Source organism: Heloderma suspectum, chromosome 7 (genome assembly GCF_057233095.1).
Source record: "Heloderma suspectum isolate Gila_16-S chromosome 7, 16-S_ref, whole genome shotgun sequence".
NCBI lineage: Eukaryota > Metazoa > Chordata > Lepidosauria > Squamata > Helodermatidae > Heloderma > Heloderma suspectum.
The window spans coordinates 102,742,997-102,766,809 of NC_139464.1; the positions used below are offsets into that span (position 1 = coordinate 102,742,997).

The following is a 23,813-nucleotide window of genomic DNA, read 5'->3' on the forward strand; positions in this document are numbered from 1 at the left end:
TCCTCTCTTGTTCAGCCTGTCTTCAAACAACACAGGAGTCACACCCAGGTTTATAAAGAAAGTCGGGGGGAGGCTTTCAAGGTTGCTATCAACAAGTGATGACATTATGTCATTATCCCCAAATTGCAGTGTGCCGTTTCCATCTGCAGGTAGGAAGGAAGTTGACCAAAACATCTGGACCAGTTGAGAAAACAGGAGAACAATATTATTTGTACCAAGAAAGAAGTACAATAATGTCAGAATATTGTGTATTCTGACACAATGTCAGAATGTGGGATGGTATCCAATATTAGTCAGACTTAGAGCAGACCCAGTGAAATGAATGGGACTAACTTAAGTCATAAGTTAGTTGACTAACTAAGGGTGCAATCCTACACATGTTTAGACAGAAAAAGGTCCTACAATTCTTGGAGTTGTATGAGTTTCTGTCTAAACATGCATAGGACTGTGCCCTAACGTGACCTAAATTAGTTATAGGAAGAGCCCTCCTGGATCATACCAAAGGTCCATCTAGTCCAGAATCCTGTTTCCCACAGTGGCCAACCAGATACCACCAGGAAGCCCACAGTCTCTCCTGCTCTTGCTCTCAGAAACTGGTATTTATAGTCACCATGCCTCTGAACCTGGCAGCTTGCATGTTGTCACTGATAGCCTAGTTCTAGTATTATGAGAAATGGAGAAAAACTACACTGTATTTACTTTCTCCACATCATGCATAATTTTATAAACCTCTATCATATCCCACCCCCACTCTCGTCACCATTGTTTTTTTTAAACTAAGAAGCCTAGATGTTGTAGCCTTTCCTCCTAGAGAAGGTTCCCCAGTCACCTGGTCATTTTGCTTGCCCCGTTCTGCATGTTTTCCAGCTCTAAAATATCCTTTTGGAGATGTGGTGATCAGAACTGTACACTATATTCCAAGTGTGGCCACACCACAGATTTATATAAGGGCATTACAGTATGAGATTAGCTATCAGCTGCACACATTTCTTGGCAGGCAAATATTTACTACTATGTTAGTTCAGCGATTCATCAAATTATTTCTTTCCATACAAAGAAAACTTAATTTAGTAAGAGAAATAAAATGACACTACATTTAAAATGACTTTTAATAACTGCATTTGTACAATTATTACAAATTGTACAAATGCAATTTCTTATCAGTGATCACAATCTTGCAACGGAGAACTTTAATACTACAAAATCAGCAATGTTAAAATGAATAGAAATGAACTCATATCTAGCCCACATATAAGGTCTGAATTGCTTTGCCTCAGTTTTTACCATAACTGCTTCTGTGCACAATACTGCATCAGGCAAATACAAGGGCCTCCTTCAGTCACCCAGTGTTGCCCCACGCCTAGTGCCCAAATCTTAGCTACAGGCCTTGATATCATCAAAACTAATATTTATACAAAATTACTAGGACTGTGATAACACACTAACCACCCTGATCCAGAGCCTCAGCATGCTCTGATGTGCACATGGGGCACCCGCATGTAGGACTTGCCCCACTAATTTCAACTGAGGGGGGCAGTTCCGTATCCCAAAGTCGTCCTGCACATTTGAACAAGCCCTAAATGGTGACTAAGTAGCAAACACTAACATCCATTAGGGCTGGTCTCCTTTCCCCCTATTTCAGGGTTTGCCCTATTTGGGGGGCGGGGCACTTGGGGCAAACCCTGAATGGAATGGGGCACCACAAAGTGATGCATGGCATTTTGGTGGTCAAACTGCAGCACCACCACCTCCAAATGGGGTGGTGAATTATTGGCAGCCATGTAGGTCCCCTCTTAATTCTATGCATTTTATTGTTGTATTCCATATGAGGTTATAGGATACCAAATAATTTGCATTCTTATTCAGCTAGGGAATTCTGTGTATGTCTAAACAGCTTGGTCAGGAACCACAGTTGTAAATTTGAGGTGCATCAAAATACACATCAGAATGAGTGGCTATTCCATCGATCCATGCTGCAGTGTTTTCAATGAAACATTCATTCAAATGTACATTTGAATGTACATCTGAACATGTTGGTATAAACCATCATGTATAAAAATCTTTTTAAAGCATGACTAGCATGGAACTTGGTGTTGGTATTTCTTTCAAACATTTGTTTTTAATATTAAGGTGGGGGTTAAACTTGCCTTTCACCCCAAGCAACCTGGCTTAAAAAAATAATTCTTCAACAAGCAAATGAGCTTTGTGGTTTGAACATGCCAGGCTATCAACCTGAGTTTGGTGGTTTGAACTTGTCAGGCTGTCAAAATATTTCTACCTCAGAGAAGGGAAAATATTTGTAAACTTATTTGTGTACATATAATATTATATAGCATAGGATTGTTTTCATCATGAATAAATAATAATAATAATAATAATAATATTGACACATAACTTGAGGAAATATAAAACTATTCTGGAAAAAGCAAACAGTTACCTCTGGCACTTGAATCTAGACTTATAGGCCCCAAATCAACCTTACCTTAAGAAGTTACCTGCATGGCGTAACAATGGGTCAAATTCTCCATCTCTTCTCAGCGGAACTACTTAATGGTTTTACCAATGTCATTAAGTCCAGATAGTATATACAGGAGTGCCCATTTAGAGGAGTTCTCCCTCCTGTCCATTTTAGGCTCTATGATTTGGATCCTAACTTTCTCTCCATAATAATCAGAAAAGTTCATATACACTTAATGGGGCTTTCCCATCTTCCCCTTCCCTCTGCAGCCCCTGTGCCCCCACCCCAATCCATTCCTGGGGGTTGGGGAACTGTTAAGAATGTTGTGGGACATGGTGAAGGAGGCTAGATGAAGGGATAGTTGGCAGAAATCACCTCTTTCCCTCTTTATGTGAATGAAGCAGCAGCTTAGGATCCAAGCCCATGTGTTTCTTCCTCAGGAAGACCTATATTTCTGGTTATTAGGAGAGATATAAAAAGTCGTCAGAACAAATGCTCTTAAAATACACTACTTTATGGAAATTAATGTTGCATATGTCCAAGAGCTTTTGAAGCTTGCTGAAATCTTTCCTTGCTTCTAGTTCCACCCACCCACCCACCCCACCACCCACCACTGAAATGTGTCCTTGGGTATCCAATTACATTTAAGACTTCCTACACTATTTTTCATTGTATTATCCCATCTGCTGTCAAGAGTAAGTTCATCCAATACCTCTTTGTAAGAAGACATAATCCTTTCAATGGCGTCCGCTCCAGATGCCAACAGATTTCGTGAAGTAGTGAAGGTTTCCGTTCGCTCACTGACCATCGCTTGTTTCTGACCATCTTCTAATTCTAAAAGCAAAGAAGGAGTCTTAACTGGAGCAAAACATGAAAGAAAACCCTTTTCATAAGAAAATGAGATAAAAATGAGCAAAATCTGTGTCATAAAATAAGAAACATTCAAATATGGTTGCCAAATCCACTCTTGGTTACCCCCTCCCCAGCAAACTTTCTTCAAGTCAACTGTATAATTTAGGATGGGGAAGAGTCATTTTGTTTTTACAATTTTTAAACAATTGGGAATAAGCAGTCCTGGCCAAACTACTGCAAATCATCTAGAGATCTACCAGTAAATCCCAATCTACCTTCTTCCCACTCCCTCCTGACCCAGTGATACCACTGCTCCATGGTTACTCTCTGTGCATGTTACAAATAGTCCTCAATATCACCCATAGTGGGGTTGATTGTAAGCAAATTCTATAATGTGAAGGGTTCTATTGAGTTGGGGTTGATTGTAAGCAAATTCTATAATGTGAAGGGTTCTATTGAGTTGGGTGTGTTTTATTTCTTTTATTGTTGTGTTTTTCATTGTGCTTTTAACTTATTTGTTTATGTGTTTGTTTTAATTAATTTTTTTGTTTTAATCTTCATTTTATTATTGTTAGCTGCTTTGGATGCCATTTTTGGTGGAAAGATAGGAAATAAGTGAAATAAATATATAAATGTGTGTAAGAAACTATGTACTTTCATACCAATTTTTAAAAGGCTGCCATCTTGGATATACTTACCTGGGAGTACATCCCACTGAACTCAGTAGGGCTTACTTTCAGGTAGACATGCATAGGTTTATACTGTAAAAGTCAAAGGTGGGCAACTTCCAGTCATCCAGATGTCTGGCCTGTAATTCCCATTAGGCCTCATCACTGGCTATGCTGGCTAGAGCTAATGGGAGTTCTAGGCCAAAACATTTGGAAGCCAAGTTGCCCACCCTGTAATGTAAATCCTTCATTTTTCTATAGTCAGTTGGTACATTTATATAAGACTTGTCTTTCTCACACCACGCATACTGAAGTCATAACACTCTACATGTAGATGTGCGGGTAGCTAGTTTGAAGTCAACTTCTCTTCTGGATCAAATGGGAAGAGGCCAAGAGGTTTCGTGAGGAAAAAATATGCCCTTTAAGCAGTGAAATACTCAAAATGGCTAACAGCATTCCGTGCACCTCGGTGTTCAGTCATGCTGGCCACATGACCACGGAAGTGTCTTCGGACAGCGCTGCCTCTTCGGCTTAGAAACGGGGATGAGCACCGCACCCTAGAGTCAGACACGACTGGTTGGGGACACCTTTACCTTTTTTTTATCATAGAAGGCATATGACAAACAAACTATGTACAACATTACAACTATGTACAACTATGTTTATTATTATTATTATTGCATTTATATCCCGCCTTTATTCCTCTTGCAAGGAACGCAAGGCGGCTTACATTATCCTCCTCCTCTTCATTTTATCCTCACAACAACAACCCTGTGAGGTAGGTTGGGCTGAGAGTGTGTGACTGGCCCAAAGTCACCCAGTGAGCTTCCATGGCCGAGTGGGGACTAGAACCCGGATCTCCCAGCTCCCAGTCCAACGCTCTTGCCAAATGCAGCATTTACATTTTTCCCGCCATAAAATTGTTTCTTAAGTCTTTTAATGCCTTCATACCAACTATTTCTCTGTAAAATATTTTACAGGAACCAACACAGCATAATTCTTTGGGAAGCCAGCTTGTGGTATTCATACCTTTAGGAAATTCTCTTTCAGCAAAATAATGTAAAAATCATTTCATGAAAAAGGACCAGCTACTAGTTCAAGTCTATTAGCAGAAGGTGAACAAATGCAGTTGAGTAGCCAGAAAAGATTTGGTCAACTGACTGGTCAAATATTGTCAAATAATAGTCAAATGTTTTTAAAGCATTAATGTTATGAGAACAAAGGATAGGCTTTGTTATGCTAATCACAACCCCCACCCCCACAGAGAGCTATTATTGGAGAACAATGACTTATATATAATGAAATCGTTATTTTTATTCCACCGCTTCCTTAAGGAGCTCATGGTGGTGTATAGATGTCCCTCCAAGGGGGGGCTGGTGGCTCTGTGACTCCATTCTGGGTTTCAGTCAGAACCAGACAGAATTCTAAAAGAGCTATCCAAGATGATGAACCTATTTTGGAGATAGGGTTCAGCACCTTGGATAGCTCCTTTAGCATTCTGGCTGGTTCTGACTGAAACCCTGAATGGAGTCACTTCCCCACTGAAATCGGGCCACCAGCCTCCACATACACATTTTATCCTCACAACAGCTCTGTGAGGTAGGCTAGGCTGACTGTGTTTGAGTGGCCCAGTGTCAGCTAATGAGCTCCATTACAGAAGATTTGCACGTGCGTGCACACACACACCTGCCCCGTTACTCAGCTCATTAGGTAGTGGCCTTTGCCCTGATGATTTCCTGCGGTTCTGTCTGGGGATGTCCGCAGTTATAGGAGGCAGCGAGTGGGAGAAACTTTGTTATGCTACTAGGTTCACCCTCAACTACTGCTGGACTAGGGGACAAGCTGCCTTTACCAACAAATGACATCAAAACAAAATTTAAAAAGCTATGCCACCATCTACACAATCTCATTCTAGGAATATTTGATGGTAGTCCAATAATGGGCCTTCAATTGGCACATACGTTCCCGCCCCAACACAGTGCTACTTGCATACAACTTACTAGTCACACGTAACTACTGGCTCTGGAGGGGAGTTCACATCTTCTCCAGCCAAATCAGTGAGGCCCAGATGATCACTGGGTAGGAGTTGAATAATCCTTACTGGATCAGGACTACGGGCACTCTGCAAACTCAAGTAGCCCTAGCGGAGCTTTGCTGAGTCTTTCCCTTGCGCAAGCGGTTGCCCATTACTCTTGTGCAACTGGTTCTGCAAGCAGTTGTGCAACTGGTTGCACAACAAATGCAAAGTAGTTGCAATGCATTGCACAACACGTTGCACAATGGGTGCAAGTAGTTGTGTGACCCAAGTGGAATGTGCAATGGGTTGCCCAAAGCGTTGCCCAAACATAATGCAAAACTCCTTGCACCACCATGCTTGCGCAAATGTAACTTTAGTTAGAGTCTCCTCTTGCGCATAGTTCAGAACTCAGTTTCTGCTAGCGCAATGTCACCTACGCCAATAGAATGACACAGCTGGATACTGCCCTATGTTTTTTCCATGGCTATGCCTCTAGGTAAGCTGCAAGCCTACTTCTATGCTGTATCAAAGGTATATTGCTGCTTGTTAATAAGATTATACCATGGAGTAATCACCCCGTCTAAAACCAAACTCAGCTGGTGAGTGCCAACAGGATTATTTTTACTTAAATTTAAAAATGTCTTGGCTTCCTTTCAGGGCAGAAGCCCTCCCAAGGCGGCTTACAGCAATAAAATACATTAAAACAGTTAAATCATTAGAAGTGATTGTCATACAGTGTGCCCCCTCTGCCAAGAGGAGCCTGTCCTTCTGTCCTCTTTCCATCCCAAATGACTAAGCAGACCACATAAAAGCAGCAATTGTAGATGTTATTAATTCCTGTTACAGCACAGGATCTCCTCTCGGTACCTGTAGTAAGCAGTTCCAGGATAAGGCACAGAGTCTCTCGATCAATAACAGTAAGTATCTGCAGGGCCCTGGATATGAGGTCATAACATGAGGTAAGTAGCTGCAGGACTGGGATGGACACTCTCAGGGCAATATTGGTAAGTATCTGCTGGAGCAGGCTGAAGGTCTATAGTGCAGGTAGCTGTGGGGTGGAGTGCGTTACCTCAGCGCAGTAGCTGTAGAACCAGAGGGACTGTTTACATACTGCTGCTTGAGGGTGATGAATAGTTACATAGTCAGGATAACCTGTTCCTGAGCTTGCTAGCTAATTAAGCCAGTCTTTGCTCATCAACCAATTCCTATAGGCTTCTGACTGCTGCTAACCGTACAGGTGGGTCTCTTTGGGGTTTGCTAGCAAACCCTCCTCTGCTTTAGGTCCCTGGCCATCAAGGAAGCCCAGCTACTCTTCTCCCCTTGCTCTCCGTCCCCTTCTTTACCTCCTAGTTGCTCCTTTCAGCCACCCTTCCTGAGCCTCTTTACTCTGGCTCTCTCTTTACTCCTCCCTTGAGTGTCTATCCTTCAGGCTTTTATCCTGTGCTTCTGCCCCACCTCTTCCTCCTTCCTCAGAGTCCTGGATCCATTTAAAGAGCCCCTGCCCTGATTCCCCTTTCTTCTGTTTTACCAACCCTAACTGTGGCTGGCTACTGCGGCTAGGCAACCAAGAATACCTAGGGGATTGTACAGTGACCCCTGATGACTCCTCACAGTGATAAAAACATAAACACAATAAAATAGCAATAAAAACAACACTAAACACTAAAACCAACAACAATGGCTATAACAGCAACAACAGCAGTCATATCAAGAGAAGTCCATGGTAAAATAATATGTTTTCAAGGCCTTCTTAAAAGCCTGCAATGACGGAGCAAGGTGGACCTCCGATGGCAGCTTGTTCCAAAGGTGTGGGGCCACTGCAGAGAGAGCTCTCTCACATGTGATCACCCACCTGGCTGCTCTCATGGGCGGGCAAATGAGATCTCTTTCTGATCTTAAAGGGCGGGCAGGCTGATACAGGGGAAGACAGTCCTTCAAGTAACTTGGTCCCAAACCGTTTAAGGCTTTAAAGGTCAAAACCAGCACTCTGAATTGGGCTTGGAAACACACCAATAACAAGTGCAGCTGGAGCAGTATAGGCATTATGTGATCAAATCGCCTCACCCCCACCAATACTCAGGCAGCCGCATTCTGTACAAGCTGGAGTTTCTGAACCATCTTCAAAGGCAGCCCCACATATAGCACATTACAGTACTCCAGCCTGGACGTGACTAGTGCATGGATAACTGGGACAAGGTCCATCCTCTCCAGATAGGGCCGCAGTTGGTGTTCCAGCCTAAGCAGGTAAAAAGCTCGGACACGGCAGCCACATTCTGCACCAGCTGAAGTTTCTGAACTATCTATATAGCCAAAATGGGACCACTGAGAAACAAGAGAGAGGTATTGACATGCTCAGGGGACCCCAAGGTTTGCAGAAGTTCAAACAATCTTAAGCAAACAAAAAACCTTAAGAAGATCATTGCTGCCCAAAAACAGCCCAGTAAGGTCCGGGCTTGCTTAGAGGTAAGCAAGCCCAGTAAGGGCACAGAATGCTGTTTGGTACAGGGGGCAAAATGGAAAAATGGGGAGTGAGGGGGGAATAGAATGGAATATCCTGGAAGAGGGCATGGCTGGCTGGCTGGAACACTGAAGGGGAGCATTCCATGCCGCAACATTTTGTTGCAGTTCCTGCTTGTTAAGAGCTCATTTCCAAAATTACAGAGAGATAGGCGATAACTGAATGTTGCAGATGACAGTGTTTATACACTTTAAAAGGCCTGTGTCTTCTTCAATTTAAAATGCATTTTTTTAAAAAAAATTAATTAAATGGCTATGAATTGGTTGGGATTCATCCCATTTTCTTTTTCTCTCTGAAATCCTAGGCTAGAAAAATCTAAGGTCACATCCACACCAGGGAGGGTAGGAGAACGGCAGAATAGCTTGCATTACAGTGGTGGTCTACGTCTGAAAACACGTGCCTGCTACCATCCCCATCTCGTTCTGCTCTTACAAAACATTAACATAACTAATCGCTACGTATAATAGTTCTGTCTTTTGGAAACTGAGGAGAACTCTGTGCTGTCTTAACTAAGTAGCCAACTCAGCTTAGAGCCAGTTCACACAGACATTGTGCTCGACCTGCCAGCAATCCTGCCTATCCACACACGAACAAAGAAACTGAGCAACCACAGCTACAATGGCCTTGGACAAGTTGCCATTGCCACCAGTTGGGGGCAGGGGCTAGACCTGCGGCCCACATCCAGCCCTGGCAGCACCACAGACCCCGGTGGCCTATATTCCAGTTGCTGTGATCACAGGAATTGTTGCCAACTGTGCCCACGTGGTACATTAGCCTGCGCAACAGTGAACATGAACAGCGACTTGCGTGTATAGAAAAGGTCTTGTGTGGTGCGCTGAAATTGTTCCTGAAAACAATTAAGGAAAAGGACATTGTGGTAGCAGCAATAGCTGGACCAACCTTTTTAATTAAATTCTTTCTCAGAATGTGTCACTACCAATTTTGTGTACACCAAAAAACATTATTTTAATTCCCTAGTAATATTTATTATGAGCCAAGACATTTCTTACTCCCTGATGTGACTCTAATCACACCTTAGAGATGTAGAGTGATCCCACGGTTAGATAATTGAACTTGAACCTGGGCTCAAAGCCTCACTCAACCCTGAATCATTGGAAAGTGTAAATGCAAATATGGAGCTTAAGGAACTATACAAATTCTCTTACGACAAATGACCATTATTTTCCTTTCAGCTGCATCAGCCCATTAAGTACTAGAAAAATAAATAACAAGTTAAAATTTACATTCTGTTATTCCTTTTTTCTCATTGGGTGATAAAGATTTTCCTGAGGATCTTTCCCTTTTGTCCCTTGAAACAGACTCATCTCTTTCAGATACAATCCTATACCCACTTGCCTGGGAGTAGGTCCCATGGATGCAATGGGGCTTACTTCCGAGTTGAAATGTATAGTACACTGACACGTTACTGTACTAGAAACACTAGAACAGTTTGATGTACTCAACACTTGACACTCAAAGAGAGGTGTGTGTGTTTTTTAAGAAACAGACTAAAAACATTAAAATCTAACCCAATCTAAAATTAAAGCTTTTCTAAGATTGTTTATATAGTAAATGGCCAGGAAACTGTTAGACTAATACTGAATTAAGCACAGTTAAATCAAGGAGCTTAAGCATGACTAACCCTGGCAGGGCGCAATCCTATGGCTTCCACCCTTGATGCTTGTAAACCTCTGTATTTTTGCTTGATGAGCTTTTTGCCCGTCTAGCTGGGGTGTTCCAGAGGGGTAAGAACAGGTGCTGGAGTGGCCTCAGGATAGCTAGTATCCTGGCCTCTCCAGTCCCCTCCCTTCCTTCCCACCAGAACTCCCCCTTCAGCCCCTCCCCCCACAACGAGTTCCCAGTCTCAGAGAGGCAGCTGGTGCAGTTCTTTCTGCACCAGCAGTGACGGTGAGAGGGGCAGAGTGTGGATTCACATATCCGAGGTTGGAGTGTGGTCTCCAGTTTTGGATCCAGGAATCTGAAGTATCCTATGACCCCTCAGATACTATCTAGGGGCCATAGGATTGCTCCCTCCAGCCATTTACTAGATGTAAAATCACTGTTTACTGTGAAAGTCCTCATCATACACCTCTATTTGCATGTGCTTAACAATGGATTTCAGTGATGCTACAGAAAGGATGCTGGGGGATCCTGGAGGCTATAGTCCAACACATCTGGGGGTACCAAATTGGGAAGAAGGTAGATCTCCAGATGTTTGGACTTCAATTCCCAGAAACCGCTGCAAACATGGCCAATGGTCAGGAATGCTGGGAGTTGAAGTCTAAAACATCTGGGGATCTACTTTCTGCCCACTCATGTTACAGAGGACCAAAATGAAAACAGGAATGTGGCCTAGCAGTCTAAACCTGAGATAAAGGGAATGATAAGTGTTCCTTGGAAAGGCAGCCCTCATTTCTGAAGTTTAAAGTTTTATGTTTCATTTTCTTGGGGACTGGGGTGCCCCCCGCTTAATCTCTATGTTTTTGCTTGCAAAGTTCATCACAGAGCTATCCAGGAATGCAGTATTAGAATGAGGGCACAAAGTATATGCAGATCTCTCTTATGCCCCCACCTTCAGATAATCCCATTGTATGGCCATGCAAAGCATTTCAGATTAAATAAAAGGGTATTACCGCCATCTGCAAATCCTGTCGCCGTGATGATAGGTACAGCCACCATAATCAAACCACTGCTACTCCAGACATACTTCATCAGGAACTGCTCGAGCATGATATACCACAAGCGTTTGGACAAAATGAGGTTCATTTGTTCTGCCAGAGCTTTGTAACTCTTCTGGAGTTGGTTCATTTCTACCTATAGTTCAAAAATGTAAATATGCACACAGTATGACAGAGACAGAAATAGATGCACTTTAAACAGACATGTTTGTAAGAGGCTGCAACTCTTTCATGTGTCTTATCAGCTCACAAGAGCTGAATGTTTCTTTAAATCAGGGGTGGTTTCATATGTGACACAAAGTAGAAGCACGAGTAATTAACTCATTCTCCCACCATGTTTTTGCATGTATATGAAGCCTACAGATTAACATATCCCCCCTCCAGGAGGTTATGTTCAAATGCACCCTGCTTTGGTCTATTGAGTGGATAGCAATTACACAGCATATACCATCTGAGGCTCTGCCTGTTGGTATTTAAAACGGGGGTCTTGAACGTCTTTCAGCCTGATGGCTGAAATTCAGTTTCTGAGAAGCTCTCGGGGGCTGCATTCCAGTGGTGGGTGGAGCCAAAGGCAAAAGGGGTGGGGCCAAAATACCAGGATATTAGCATCAAGCTCTTACTGCCAGGAACTCAGCCTTAGCAGAGGCATTTCAACCTTTAAGAATGGGGAAGATAAACCATGCAAAAGTCGGGAAGCCACCAAAGTATCAGCGGCTGGGGGAAAGAGGGTGGGGCATGGCCATCTGGTGAATCCTGGAGGGTCGGATTTGGCCTGCAGGCCTGAGGTTTTGCACCCCCGGTGTAGACCATGGCCTTTGAAGTATCTTATGGAGTCTTTTGAAGCGACAGTCTTTTGAAACAAGGTATACCCAGTAGTTTCTATGGGACAAAGCTGCTTCGGAATAAATGATAATGCTTGAAATATCTAGGAACCCCCTTAATATTGCTTCACCCAGGGAATGTATGCTGATATGTATCAGCTGAACACCTGGTCAGATAAAGTTACTGTCAACCCACTCACTTATAGCATAATTCATGTAGACCAAGTACAGATAATTATGGATCAGAACTACTATTTGTAAATGAATTATTTTTAGCAAATAAACTCACCCTCAACGTCGAAGTGTTGGCATTGGCTGTACTCCATTAAAAAACAAACGAGCAATAAAAGCAATCCAAAGAGAAATAACTGGAAAGTTGATTCTAACTCACTGGCTTTGGAGGATTTGGGGCTCCTTTTAGACTCAAAGCTGCAAGCCTTACTTGGGCCAGAGTCTTAAGTGCCTTTCTAGGAGTTTGGATTTAGTCAAACTTGTAAAATGTACTATCATCTCAAAATTAATGGAATGTGGGATGTGTGTGTGTGTGTGTGTGTGTGTGCGAGCGTGCACGCATGCATGTTGAAATCTATCTGGAACTATGACCTTTGAAATATGATGAAGGCCTCCCTATGGAGCAGTTGCCAGACTTTGGTCAGCATTCTCAACTCTACTTTTCCATTGTCTAGGTTCTGCTTCAGACATAGGGTGACCCTATTCCTTTGCTCAACCACCCTTTTAATTCTCCTTTGAATTAAAAGAAAACCAAAAGAAGGAAAACTCCGTTCATTCTCAGATAAAAGCTAAAATTCATATTAAAAATGTTGGACACTTTGATTTTTAAAAGGCTCATATACAACTACAGTTGTTGACTGAATTCCCCTCTCTGTTCTTTTGCTGCATTGTGTAAACTGTTATTTAACCATTGGTGTTCTCCTCTGTTTGATTATGGTTTCTGTTAATGTTGTATTATTTCACTGTGTTTTATTGCTTGTACTCCACTTTGGGATTATACCCCGCTTTGGGAAAGAAAGTAAAACACCACTTTGGTGACGTTTGGTCTGTGCTATTTAAAGACTCTGAGGACTACATCACTGTTTAGCTATGGAGAGCAGTATCAAAGGTTGTATTGCTGTCAGTGTGAGAGCAAAGTTTTCTCCAAGCTGCCATGTGCACGTGCTACATTGATCAGGGTGGGGCAGAAGGGGAAGAAGTAATTTCTTTTCGCCAATACATTTAGAAGAATATAAAAGATCCATCAGAAATGGATTATAGTCATTTTACAGTGCAATATGATGTGTGTTTACTCAGAAGTGAGTCCCTCTAAGTGCAATGAGACAAGCATCTCTGGCAAGTACGTTTGTAAACCACCTTTACATAGGAAGATGAGCCTAGTCCAGCCTTCCCCAACCTGGTATCCTCCAGATGGGTTGAACAACTCCCATAATCCCCAGCCAGCTGAGAGGCTGAAACTTACATGGGAGTGAGTACTATTGAACTCAATGGGCTTACTTCTAAGTAAACGTGTATAGGATTGCATTGTTTATTTCCAAGGAGGAAATAAAGAAAGTATCCAGATGAGACTGGATAATGGTGGGTTTTTTTTAAGGAGTTAAGTGGGAAAACTAACATATAATTACATAGGTCATTTTGTGGGAACAATAGTGAGTGGAGTTCAGAAACCACAGGGAAATTCACCCTCTAAATAAACCCAATTTTGTGAATAAAAGCTGCTCAGTGGGAATAAAAGCTGTGGGTTGCGTCCAAGGATCATTCTACTTAAGAGCTGACCCATTAAAATGAATGGGACTTGGGTTAGCCATGACTAACTTAAGTCCCATTCATTTCAATGGGTCTCCTCTACGTAGACAATCCTTGGCTGCGACCCCATTAAAGCGTATTTCATTCACATTAAGCTATTTATTACCAATGCTTGTCCTAGGCATTCCCAGATAAAGGGTTTGGTTGTAGAGAAACGCGGCCCGGCTGGCTCATGAAGCATGCAGGAGCCCTTTTGCTACAGTCTGTATCTTGTAAACACGTCTGGCTGTTCAACTCTCTCTGGGGTTGAGCGCACATGCTCCAGAGTGCTAGAGAGATGACAGACCACTACAGCAGCTGCAGCAGCAGCCTCAGCCGTCCCAGCCTCAAAGGTCAGCCAGCTAGCCGCCATCGCCGCCGCCTCTCCTCACCTTATGCCCTCGATAGAAGGCGATCTCTTCCACGTTGGCTATAATCCGCGAGTGGACATAGCGCAGGTAGCCCTTCCGATGCGCCTCCTCCGCCACCAGCTTGCCAAACTTGGGCGAGCAGGCTTTCAGCACCTTGGCGGTGGCGTACACCACCAGACCGGCCAGGAGCGTGGGTCCGATGGGGCTGGCCCCCCTGGCCCGGGCCGTCTGGATGAGGGTGTAGGAGGTGAGCACCACGTCCAGGATGGGCTTGGTCAGGTTGGAGTAGAGGTGCGCCACTGACTGCGAGAACATCATGATGTCCTCGGTCAGGGACTGGTCGGGGTTGGCCAACCTGCTGTCCATGTTGATCACCTTGTAGTACGTCTGGTGGGCGAAGTAGGTCTCGTAGGCGTGGTCCACCAGGCGAGTGCGGAAGGCCAGGGCCAGCTTGCACTCCAGGTAGCGGATGGCGCTGTTGACGAACGTGGCCGGGACGGCGATCATGAGCCACTTGATCAGCTTCCAGGCGAAGCGCCGCGGCCGCTTCTCCACGATGCTCTTCACGATCTTGCCGTCCAGGCCGGCCACGTAGATGGAGAGGAAGGTCCGCGAGACCAGCGCCACCGAGTGCAGGCACAGCCAGCCGCTCTCGGGGCTCACCAGCTTGGGGAACAGGACCTTGCGGAGCTCCAGCAGCTGCCGGAAAAATTCCGCATTGGCCGCCGGCGAGGCTCGGCCCGACGGCAGCCCCGGGCGGTGCAGCAGCGCCGCCGCCGCCTCCGGAAGGTCCCCTCCCGCCGCGCGGCTCCCGCCGCTGCCGGCGACCCGCCGCGAGCCCGTCGTGCAGCCCGCCCGCCTGAGCCGCCGGCAGACGAGCGGGCAGAGGGCCCTCAGCCCATACGCCGCGGCCAGCCAGCACGCAGCCCTCGTCGCGGCGCTCGAGCGGGGCCATCGCGCTCGCCCGGCGCCGGCAGCAGCCTCCAGCGGCGGGGGCATAATCCGCGGCGGCGGCAGGCAGGCAGGGCTCCGCGCCGCCCGCCCGCTGCTGCGCCTGCTGCCTGGCGAGGAAGGGCTGACGGGGCCGCTGCCCGCCCCGGCGGGCGGCGAGCCACGCAGATCTAGGGGCGGCGACTCCTCATCGAGGCCCGGGGTGACCCTTCATCCGCGCCGCCACTCCCCCCGCGCCCCGATCGGGGTGGTGACACAGGCAGAGCGGCTCTTGCTTCGCCGCCGCGACGCCTCCGACGCCATCCATGCCCGGCGCGCCGCGCAGCGACCGCCCCGCCGCCCCGCGCTCCGTCCGCCGCTCGCCCGCCGCCGCCGCTAGCCACGCCTCTGCCGCCCGGCCATTGGCCGCCAAGCCCCGGGAAACCCTCGCCTGGCGTCCCTTCGGCTCCTTTGCAGCGCTCCTGCATTCCGGAGGGGGCGGGCGGGGGAGCTCGCGCCCAGGCGGCGGAAATCCTTTTCGCTGCCGGGTTGGTGGGAACGTCAAAAACAAAACAAAACAAAACAGCAGTCCCCTAAAAAAAACACCCACCCAGCAGCTGCTGTCACTTTGGATTGCGTGCACAGTGGCATGTGCTGATAGGTGCTGATCTCAATGCCTGTCATGCTCCTATTGCTGGGAGCGGGTGTGCAGCAGAGAAGGATGAAAAGACGGTGCCTTCCACCACGAGCTTTCCTAGCCTGATTTTATGCCCTGCTTGCCCAGCGTTGGTGTTGCAAGGCTGTGGAAACAGAGACATTGCTGCTGCTCAGGGACAGTTCACTCAGGCATGTCTGTCAGACGGGCCTAGGATTCTGGAGGCTGGCATGTGTGAATGAGCCATGAGTCAGAGCCAAAACTTCGGTGCATGACCTTACCTAGACGATCCTGCCTGACTTAGGTCATTCTTAAGGGTTCTGCTCAGTTGCCTGTCAGTTAGAACATCTTGATGGGCAACTACAAGGGGCAAAGACTTCCTTGGCGGTGGCCCCTCAGCTCCCTTCCTGCTGCTTACTCTTCCTTACTCTTTCAGTGCAGGCCTCTAAGCTTTAAAAACTGGCCTTTTTTGAGTAGGTAGTTAATGTGGGCTTAATTTCCTCAATTTCAATAGTACTATTTTTGTATGTTCATATGTTCTTATGTCCAACCCCTTTCTTGTTTGTAAGTTGCTTTGTGAGGGTGGACCTCTTAAAGGCAAGATATAAATGTATTGAATGAATTACTAAATGTGGTCTATGTGGGGCTGCCCTTAAGGCTGCTCCAGAAGCTGGAACTAGTGCAGAAAGCAGCAGTTCTGCTGTTGCTGGGAGCTGCCCCTTTTTTCAGCATGCAACTCCTTTGCTGAGGAAACTGCACTGTCTGCCAATTTGCTACCGGGCCTGGTTTAAGGTTCTAGTACTAGTGTAAAGGTAAAGTGTACAAAGCCCTAAACAACTTGGGGCCAGGATACCTAAGAGAGCGCCTTCTCCATTGCCAACCTGCCTGATCACTGAGGTAATCAGAGGGCGTATTCCTGGTGGTTTCGCATGGACCTATGGCCCAATTGGAGTCCACCAGTAAAAGAGCCTTAAATATAGTGGCCCCCTTTCTTTGGAATTTCCTGCCACTGGAGGTCAGGCAGCACCAACACTGGGTTGCTTCTGGCACCTCCTGAACACAGCACTGTTCCAGGAGGCATTCCCTAAGTGACCAGCTACTGTTTTTATTGGCATTCAGTTTTTTAAAAGCATAATTTTAATATGGTGTTTTAATCTTTAATCCTTTTACTATACATACTTTTTATGTTCACAGCTCCAAAATCTGTTTTAGATATGGAGCATTTTACAAATATTCCCCTTCATGGATCGCTGCCTTGTTGTGGCGAAGGGGCTTGCGTAACTCAGTGAAGCCATAAGCTATGCCGTGCAGGGCCACCCAAGACACACAGGTCATGGCGGAGAGTTCTGACAAAATGTGGTCCACTGGAGAAGGAAATGGCAACCCACTCCAGTACTCTTGCCAAGAAAACCCCATGGAACGTATCACAAGGCTAAAAGATATGATGCCGGAAGATGAGCCCCTCAGGTCAGAAGGTATCCAATACACTACTGGGGAAGAGCAGAGGGAATTTCCAAGTAGTGCCAGAAAGAGTGAAGCAGCTGGGCCAAAGCCGAAAGGACACTCAGCTGTGGATGTGTCTGGTGGTGAAAAGAAAATCCGATACTGTAAAGAACAATATTGTTTAGGAACCTGGAAAGTCAGATCAATGAATCAAGGTAAGCTGGAGGTGGTCAAACATGAGATGGCAAGATTGAACATCGACATCTTGGGAATCAGCGAACTAAAATGGACAAGCATGGGTGAATTTAATTCAGGTGACCATTATATCTACTACTGAGGGCAAGAATCCCTTAGAAGAAATGGAGTAGCACTCGTAGTCAATAAAAGGGTGGGAAAAGCAGTACTGGGGTACAATCTCAAAAACGATAGAATGATCTCAGTACGAATCCAAGGCAAACCATTCAACATCACAGGAATTCAAGTCTATGCCCCAACCACTGATGCCGAAGAAGCTGAGGTTGATCGGTTCTATGAAGATCTACAACACCTTCTAGAACTAACACCAAAAAAAAAAAAGTCCTTTTCATCATAGGGGATTGGAATGCTAAAGTAGGAAGTCAAGAAATCACCAGGATAACAGGCAAGCATGGCCTTGGTGTACAAAATGAAGCAGGACAAAGGCTAATAGAGTTTTGCCAAGAGAACACGCTGATCATAGCAAACACTCTTTTCCAACAGCACAAGAGGCTACACATGGACATCACCACATGGTCAGTCAGTATCGAAATCAGATTGATTATGTACTTTGCAGCCAAAGATGGAGAAGCTCCATACAGTCAGTAAAAACAAGACCTGGAGCTGACTGTGGCTCAGATCATGAGCTGCTTCTTGCAAAATTTCGGCTGAAATTGAAGAACATAGGGAAAACCACTAAACCATTCAGGTATGACCTAAATCATATCCCTTATAAATATACAGTGGAGGTGAGGAATAGATTTCAGGGATTAGACCTGATAGACAGAGTGCCTGAGGAACTATGGACGGAGGTCCGTAACATTGTTCAGGAGGCAGCAACAAAATCCATCCCAAAGAAAAAGAAATGCAAGAAATCCAAGTGGCTGACTGATGAGGCTTTACAAGTAGCTGAGGAAAGAATGGAAGTGAAAAGCAAGGGAGAAAGGGGAAGATATATCCAAATGAATGCAGAGTTCCAGAGAATAGCAAGGAGAGACAAGAAAGCCTTCTTAATTGAACAATGCAAAGAAATCGAGGAAAACAACAGAATGGGAAAGACTAGAGATCTCTTCAAGAAAATTGGAGATCTCAAGGGAACGTTTTGTGCAAAGACGGGCATGATAAAGGACAAAGAAGGCAGGGACCTAACAGAAGCAGATGAGATTAAGAAGAGGTGGAGAGAATACACAGAAGAACTATACAGGAAAGAACTGAATGTCCCTGATAGCCATGATAGTGCGGTCACTGAACTTGAGCCGGACATCCTCGAGAGTGAAGTCAAGTGGGCCTTAGGAAGCATTAGTAACAACAAAGCTAGCGGAGATGACAGTATTCTAGCTGAGCTATTTAAAATCCTAAAAGACGATGCTGGTAAAGTGCTGCACTCAATATGCCAACAAATTTGGAACACTCAACAGTGGCCACAAGACTGGAAAAGGTCAGTTTACATTCCAGTTCCAAAGAAGGGCAATGCCAAAGAGTGTTCAAACTACCGTACAATTGCACTCATTTAGCATGGCAGCAAAGTTATGCTCAAAATCCTACAAGCTAAGCTTCAGCAGTATGTGAACCGAGAACTACCGGAAATACAAGCTGGGTTTCGAAGAGGCAGAGGAACTAGAGATCAAATCGCCAACATTCCCTGGATCATGGAGAAATCAAGAGAATTCCAGAAAAACGTGTATTTCTGCTTCATTAACTATGCTCACATGGATCACAACAAACTGTGGCAAATTCTTAAAGAGATGGGAGTACCAGACCACCTTACGTGTCTCCTGAGAAACCTGTACGAGGGTCAAGAAGCAACAGTAAGAACCAGACATGGAACAACCAATTGGTTCAAAATTGGGAAAGTACGACAAGGCTGCATATTGTCGCCCTGCTTATTTAACTTATATGCAGAGTACATCATGAGAAACGTCGGGTTGGATGAATCACAGGTTGGAATTAAGATTGCCGGGAGAATTATCAACAACCTCAGATACGCAGACGATACCACCCTAATGGCAGAAAGTGAAGAGGATCTAAAGAGCCTCTTGTTGAGGGTGAAAGAGGAGAGTGCAAAAGCTGGTTTGAAACTCAACATTAAAAAAACGAAGATCATGGCATCTGGCCCCATCACTTCCTGGCATATAGAAGGGGAAGAAATGGAAGCAGTGACAGAGTTTTTTTTCTTGGGCTCCAAGATCACCGCAGATGGTGACTGTAGCCATTAAATTAAAAGATGCTTGCTCCTTTTAACTATGGCAAACCTAGACAGCATAGTAAGAAGCAGAGATGCCAACAAAGGTTCGTATAATCAAAGCTATGGTTTTCCCAGTAGCAACGTATGGCTGTGAAAGCTGGACTGTAAGGAAGGCTGAGTGCTGAAGAATATATGCTTTCAAACTGTGGTGCTGGAGAAGACTCTTGCAAGTCCTCTGGACTGCAAGGAGGTCAAATCAGTGAATCCTAAAGGAAATCAACCCTGACTGCTCATTGGAAGGACAGATACTGAAGCTAAAGTTCAAATATTTTGGCCACCTAATGCGAAGAGAAAACTCTCTGGAAAAGACCCTGATGCTGGGAAAGACTGAAGGCAAAAGGAGAAGGGGACGGCAGAGGATGAGATGGCTAGATAGCATCACCGATGCAATGAATATGAACTTGAGCACACTCCCGGAAAGAATGGAGGACAGGAAGGCCTGGCGTCCTATGGTCCATGGGGTCCTGAAGAGTCGGACACGACATAACGACTGAACAACAACATACAAATATTGTAAATAAACTAAAAAAAACACACCCTTTCATTAGAGACAGTTTAGGTATTTGGTTGAGAATCATGAAGTGTAAGCCAGACCTAATTAGAGAGACAGGAATGCATGTTCAAATCCCATCAAGGTTAAAGATGGTCAGCTGAGGAGAAGACTTCTTTGCATTTCTTGGATCCTTAAGCAATGGGAGCTAGGGTTGCTGCTTGCGGGATGGTAGGGAAGGGCTCTTGTATATTAAACAGCTGTACAATATATCAGGTAAAGCTTTCCATATCTGTGCATTCCCTTGTTTGTTGGTTTATTAGATTTGTATACTGTGCAACTGGTGCTTTACAATCATAAAACCAAACAAGAAAGATATGACTAGAGGGGAGTGTTGGCAAAGATGGGACTGTTGTGAAACGTAATACTTCAGTCTGCCTTGGCACTGCTAAGGGTACATAAGCCTTATCTGGGGGAAAGGTAACAGCTTTAAAAGGACAAAATATTAGGGCTCTCTGACAGTACAAGGACAGGAGTGGGATAGGGGAATCCATGCTAGCACTTTGAAACAGCAGAACATCCACACAGAGCCTTCCTCTTGTGGTAAGTGCTTCACTATAAGATAAAGTGCTAAGAATACCACAGCAGTAATTATCCTCAGAGAAAACCCAGTGTGGTTATTGCTGCTCTCATCCCAACATTGGTTTAAATAATGTGCATATCTAAACATCTATTCTTGTTTATGCACTAGTAAGAATACAACTTAAAGCAGGGGTGGACAACTTGTAGGCTAAAACATTAGGAGGACCACAACTCCCATAATTCCTCACTATTGGTTATGCTGGTTAGGGCTGACAGGAGTTGTAGGCCAAAACGTTCAGATGGCCACAAGTTGCCCACCCCTGACTTAAAGCTTGAAGTTTTCTATTTCTGCCTATGAGTATCGCCTTTGGTTGTGGTCAGGACAGTCTGTCTTTTCTGCACAGCTGTGGCTGGGAGACTATCACATGTGCGTGCCCTCTTGTCAAATGTAGCCCACAAAATGGTACCAATCATCTCCACATCCCTGTTGCTAAGGGACAGATCTTCACATGGTGGCACAGTGTGCACATGGATATCCATACAATACAAATACAGCCACCATTCCCACATAATGCCTTAGTGCACATACATGTGCTATCAAAGCTCACGCATCCACAATAACAGCAACCTTAAGTCGAGTGAACAGGGAGAGAAAACAGGAGTTGGCCAGGGGAGTTGCAGTGGAAGAGGAGACAAAAGAGACAACGGCAAAGAGGTAAGTGGGCCCAGGGGGCTGTCCTTTCCCTTCTGAGTAGCTGTGAGTTCACCAGGTGCTCCTGAGAGCTCCAACTGAATTGTGGGGGTGTGGCCTGAGTACTCCCAGCAGCTGAGTGGGGGGAAAGCTTCAGTCTGTTTCCCGCCTCCTAGCTGAGCAGAGCAGAGCAGAGCAGAGCAGAGGAAGCTGCTCCAGCTGGTCTAGGGACTATAGAAGCAAGCAAGCTCCCACAGAGAGAGCAATCGGAGCGAGCAAACAGGTGTTGGCCAGGGGAGTTGCAGTGGAAGAGGAAACAAAGGAGACAAAGGCAAAGAGTGAGTAGAAGAACAAGCACAGGCTACTCTAGAACAATCAGAAAGCTAGACACAAAAAAAGGGAAAAGAGACTATGGAAGGACAAGACTCTCCAGTGGTGGTGACCTGCAAGGTGTGTGCAGTGTTTGTTTTCCTGCCTGAGAACAACATGGCCTACACGTGCAACAAGTGCAAGTTGATCACACTGCTGGAAGAAAAAGCAAAGAGTACTGGAGTGGCGACTGTCGACCCTCCAGAGAATAAGAGAACATGAAGAGTTCTTGGACAGAACGGTGGAACTACAGCAGCAAAGTGAAGAACAGAAGCTAGAGAAGCAACAGCAAGCTGAGGCAGAAGAGGAAAATGTCGAGGTGAGGAAAAATGCAGGAGAGTATACTCCTTGGAAAAGGGTGACAGGAGCAGAAGAACTAGATGCCACTCTGCACCAGTGGAAGCAGTGGAGCTATGGAACCATTTACAGGTACTTGGGGATGAGACTGGAGGGCAGCCTGCAGAGGAAGAATTACAGGGCAGTCTGGGGATTCTGCTCATGTACCGTCCACCCCGCTGCATGACTGACTCCCTGGCCGAGGTGCTTGAGGTAGTCTCTGATGTGCGTGTGCAGTCCCCTAACTTAATGGTGTTGGGGGACTTCAACGTACATTCGGAGGCCATCCTCACAGGAGCACCTCGGGACTTCATGGAGACCATGGCCTCCTGGGAGCTGCACCATATTCTAACTGGGCCCACCCATGTAGCCGGTCATGCACTAGACCTTATGTTTGTTTCTGGAGAAGCGGGGAGTGATCTGGAAGTCGGGGGTATATCCACCACCCCCTTGTCATGGTCAGATCACTATCTGGTGACGTTGGACTTCTCGGTTCCACAACCCCTCCGCAGGGGTGGAGGACCCATTAAAATGGTCCGCCCCAGGCGTCTTATGGATCCAAATGGATTCCTGAACGCGCTTGGGGATTCTCTGGGGCATGCCAACGGCCACTCGGTCAAGACCCTGGTGGGTGGCTGGAATGCCGCAATCACTGGGGCATTAGATCGGGTGGCTCCGAAACGCCCTCTCCCCCTGAACAGGGCTCGGACTGCACCATGGTTCAATCCGTGGTTATGAGCTCTGAAACAGGAGGTGAGAAGGCTAGAGCGCCGGTGGCGGAAGTCTCGCTCCAAAGACGATCAGACACGGGCTAGAGCTGTATCTTCAGCCTATCACGTGGCTGTGAAGGCAGCAAAAAAGGAATATTATGCTGCCTCCATCGCGTCTGCAGACTGCTGTCCCAGGAGGCTGTTCCAAGTGGTCCGGAGCCTGGTTGGTCCTGTGGCTCCGAAACCACTGGAGCATTCTAAGGCCTCCTGTGAGGCCTTGGCAAGGCATTTTGCAGATAAAATTGATCAGATTAGGTGTGTTACTCTGCACGCTGTGGATACAGTTAGTGAGCAAGAGGCGGCCTGTGGCAAACCGGTTTTGTGGGATCGGTTCCAGCTTCTTCCTCCTGATGAAGTGGACAAGGTGCTTTCATCGGTACGGCCAACCACCTGCTTACTTGATCCTTGCCCATCTTGGCTCATTATGAGCTGCAGAGAGAGACTGGGTGAGGGGATCAAGGCGGTGGTGAACGCCTCCCTTGAGGAGGGAGTGATGCCATCAGCCCTCAAGGAGGCAGTGATAAGACCGCTCTTAAAGAAGCCCTCCTTGGATCTTCAAGTTTTGAACAACTTTTGCCCAGTCTCAAATCTGCCATTTTTGGGCAAGGTGATTGAGCGGGTGGTGGCGGTGCAGTTGAAGGCACACTTGGAAGAAACTGATTATCTAGACCCATTTCAGTCGGGCTTCAGGCCTGGGCATGGGACAGAAATGGCCTTGGTCGCCTTGGTAGATGATATGAGGAGGGCTCTGGATAGGGGTGAATGCTCCTTCCTTGTTCTCGACCTCTCAGTGGCTTTCGATACCGTTGACCACAGTATCCTCCTGGACCGCCTGGAGGGGTTGGGCATTGGGGACACCGTATTGCGGTGGTTCCGGTCCTTCCTCTC

The 23,813-nt window shown here is 45.9% G+C and overlaps 1 protein-coding gene across 1 annotated transcript in view; it reads right to left on the reverse strand.

The window, feature by feature from the left end:
- ABCD2 (ATP binding cassette subfamily D member 2) overlaps positions 1-15,492 on the reverse strand; it is a 50,647-nt gene extending 35,155 nt beyond the window's left edge. The window contains exons 1-3 of the mRNA XM_084811007.1: positions 14,202-15,492; positions 11,147-11,327; positions 3,171-3,292 (exon numbers count right to left, since the gene is read on the reverse strand). Coding sequence (XP_084667133.1) covers positions 3,171-3,292; positions 11,147-11,327; positions 14,202-15,179 — 1,281 coding nt within the window. The 5' untranslated portion in view covers positions 15,180-15,492. The remainder of the gene's footprint in view (positions 1-3,170; positions 3,293-11,146; positions 11,328-14,201) is intronic.
- Positions 15,493-23,813: the final 8,321 nt, after the last annotated feature.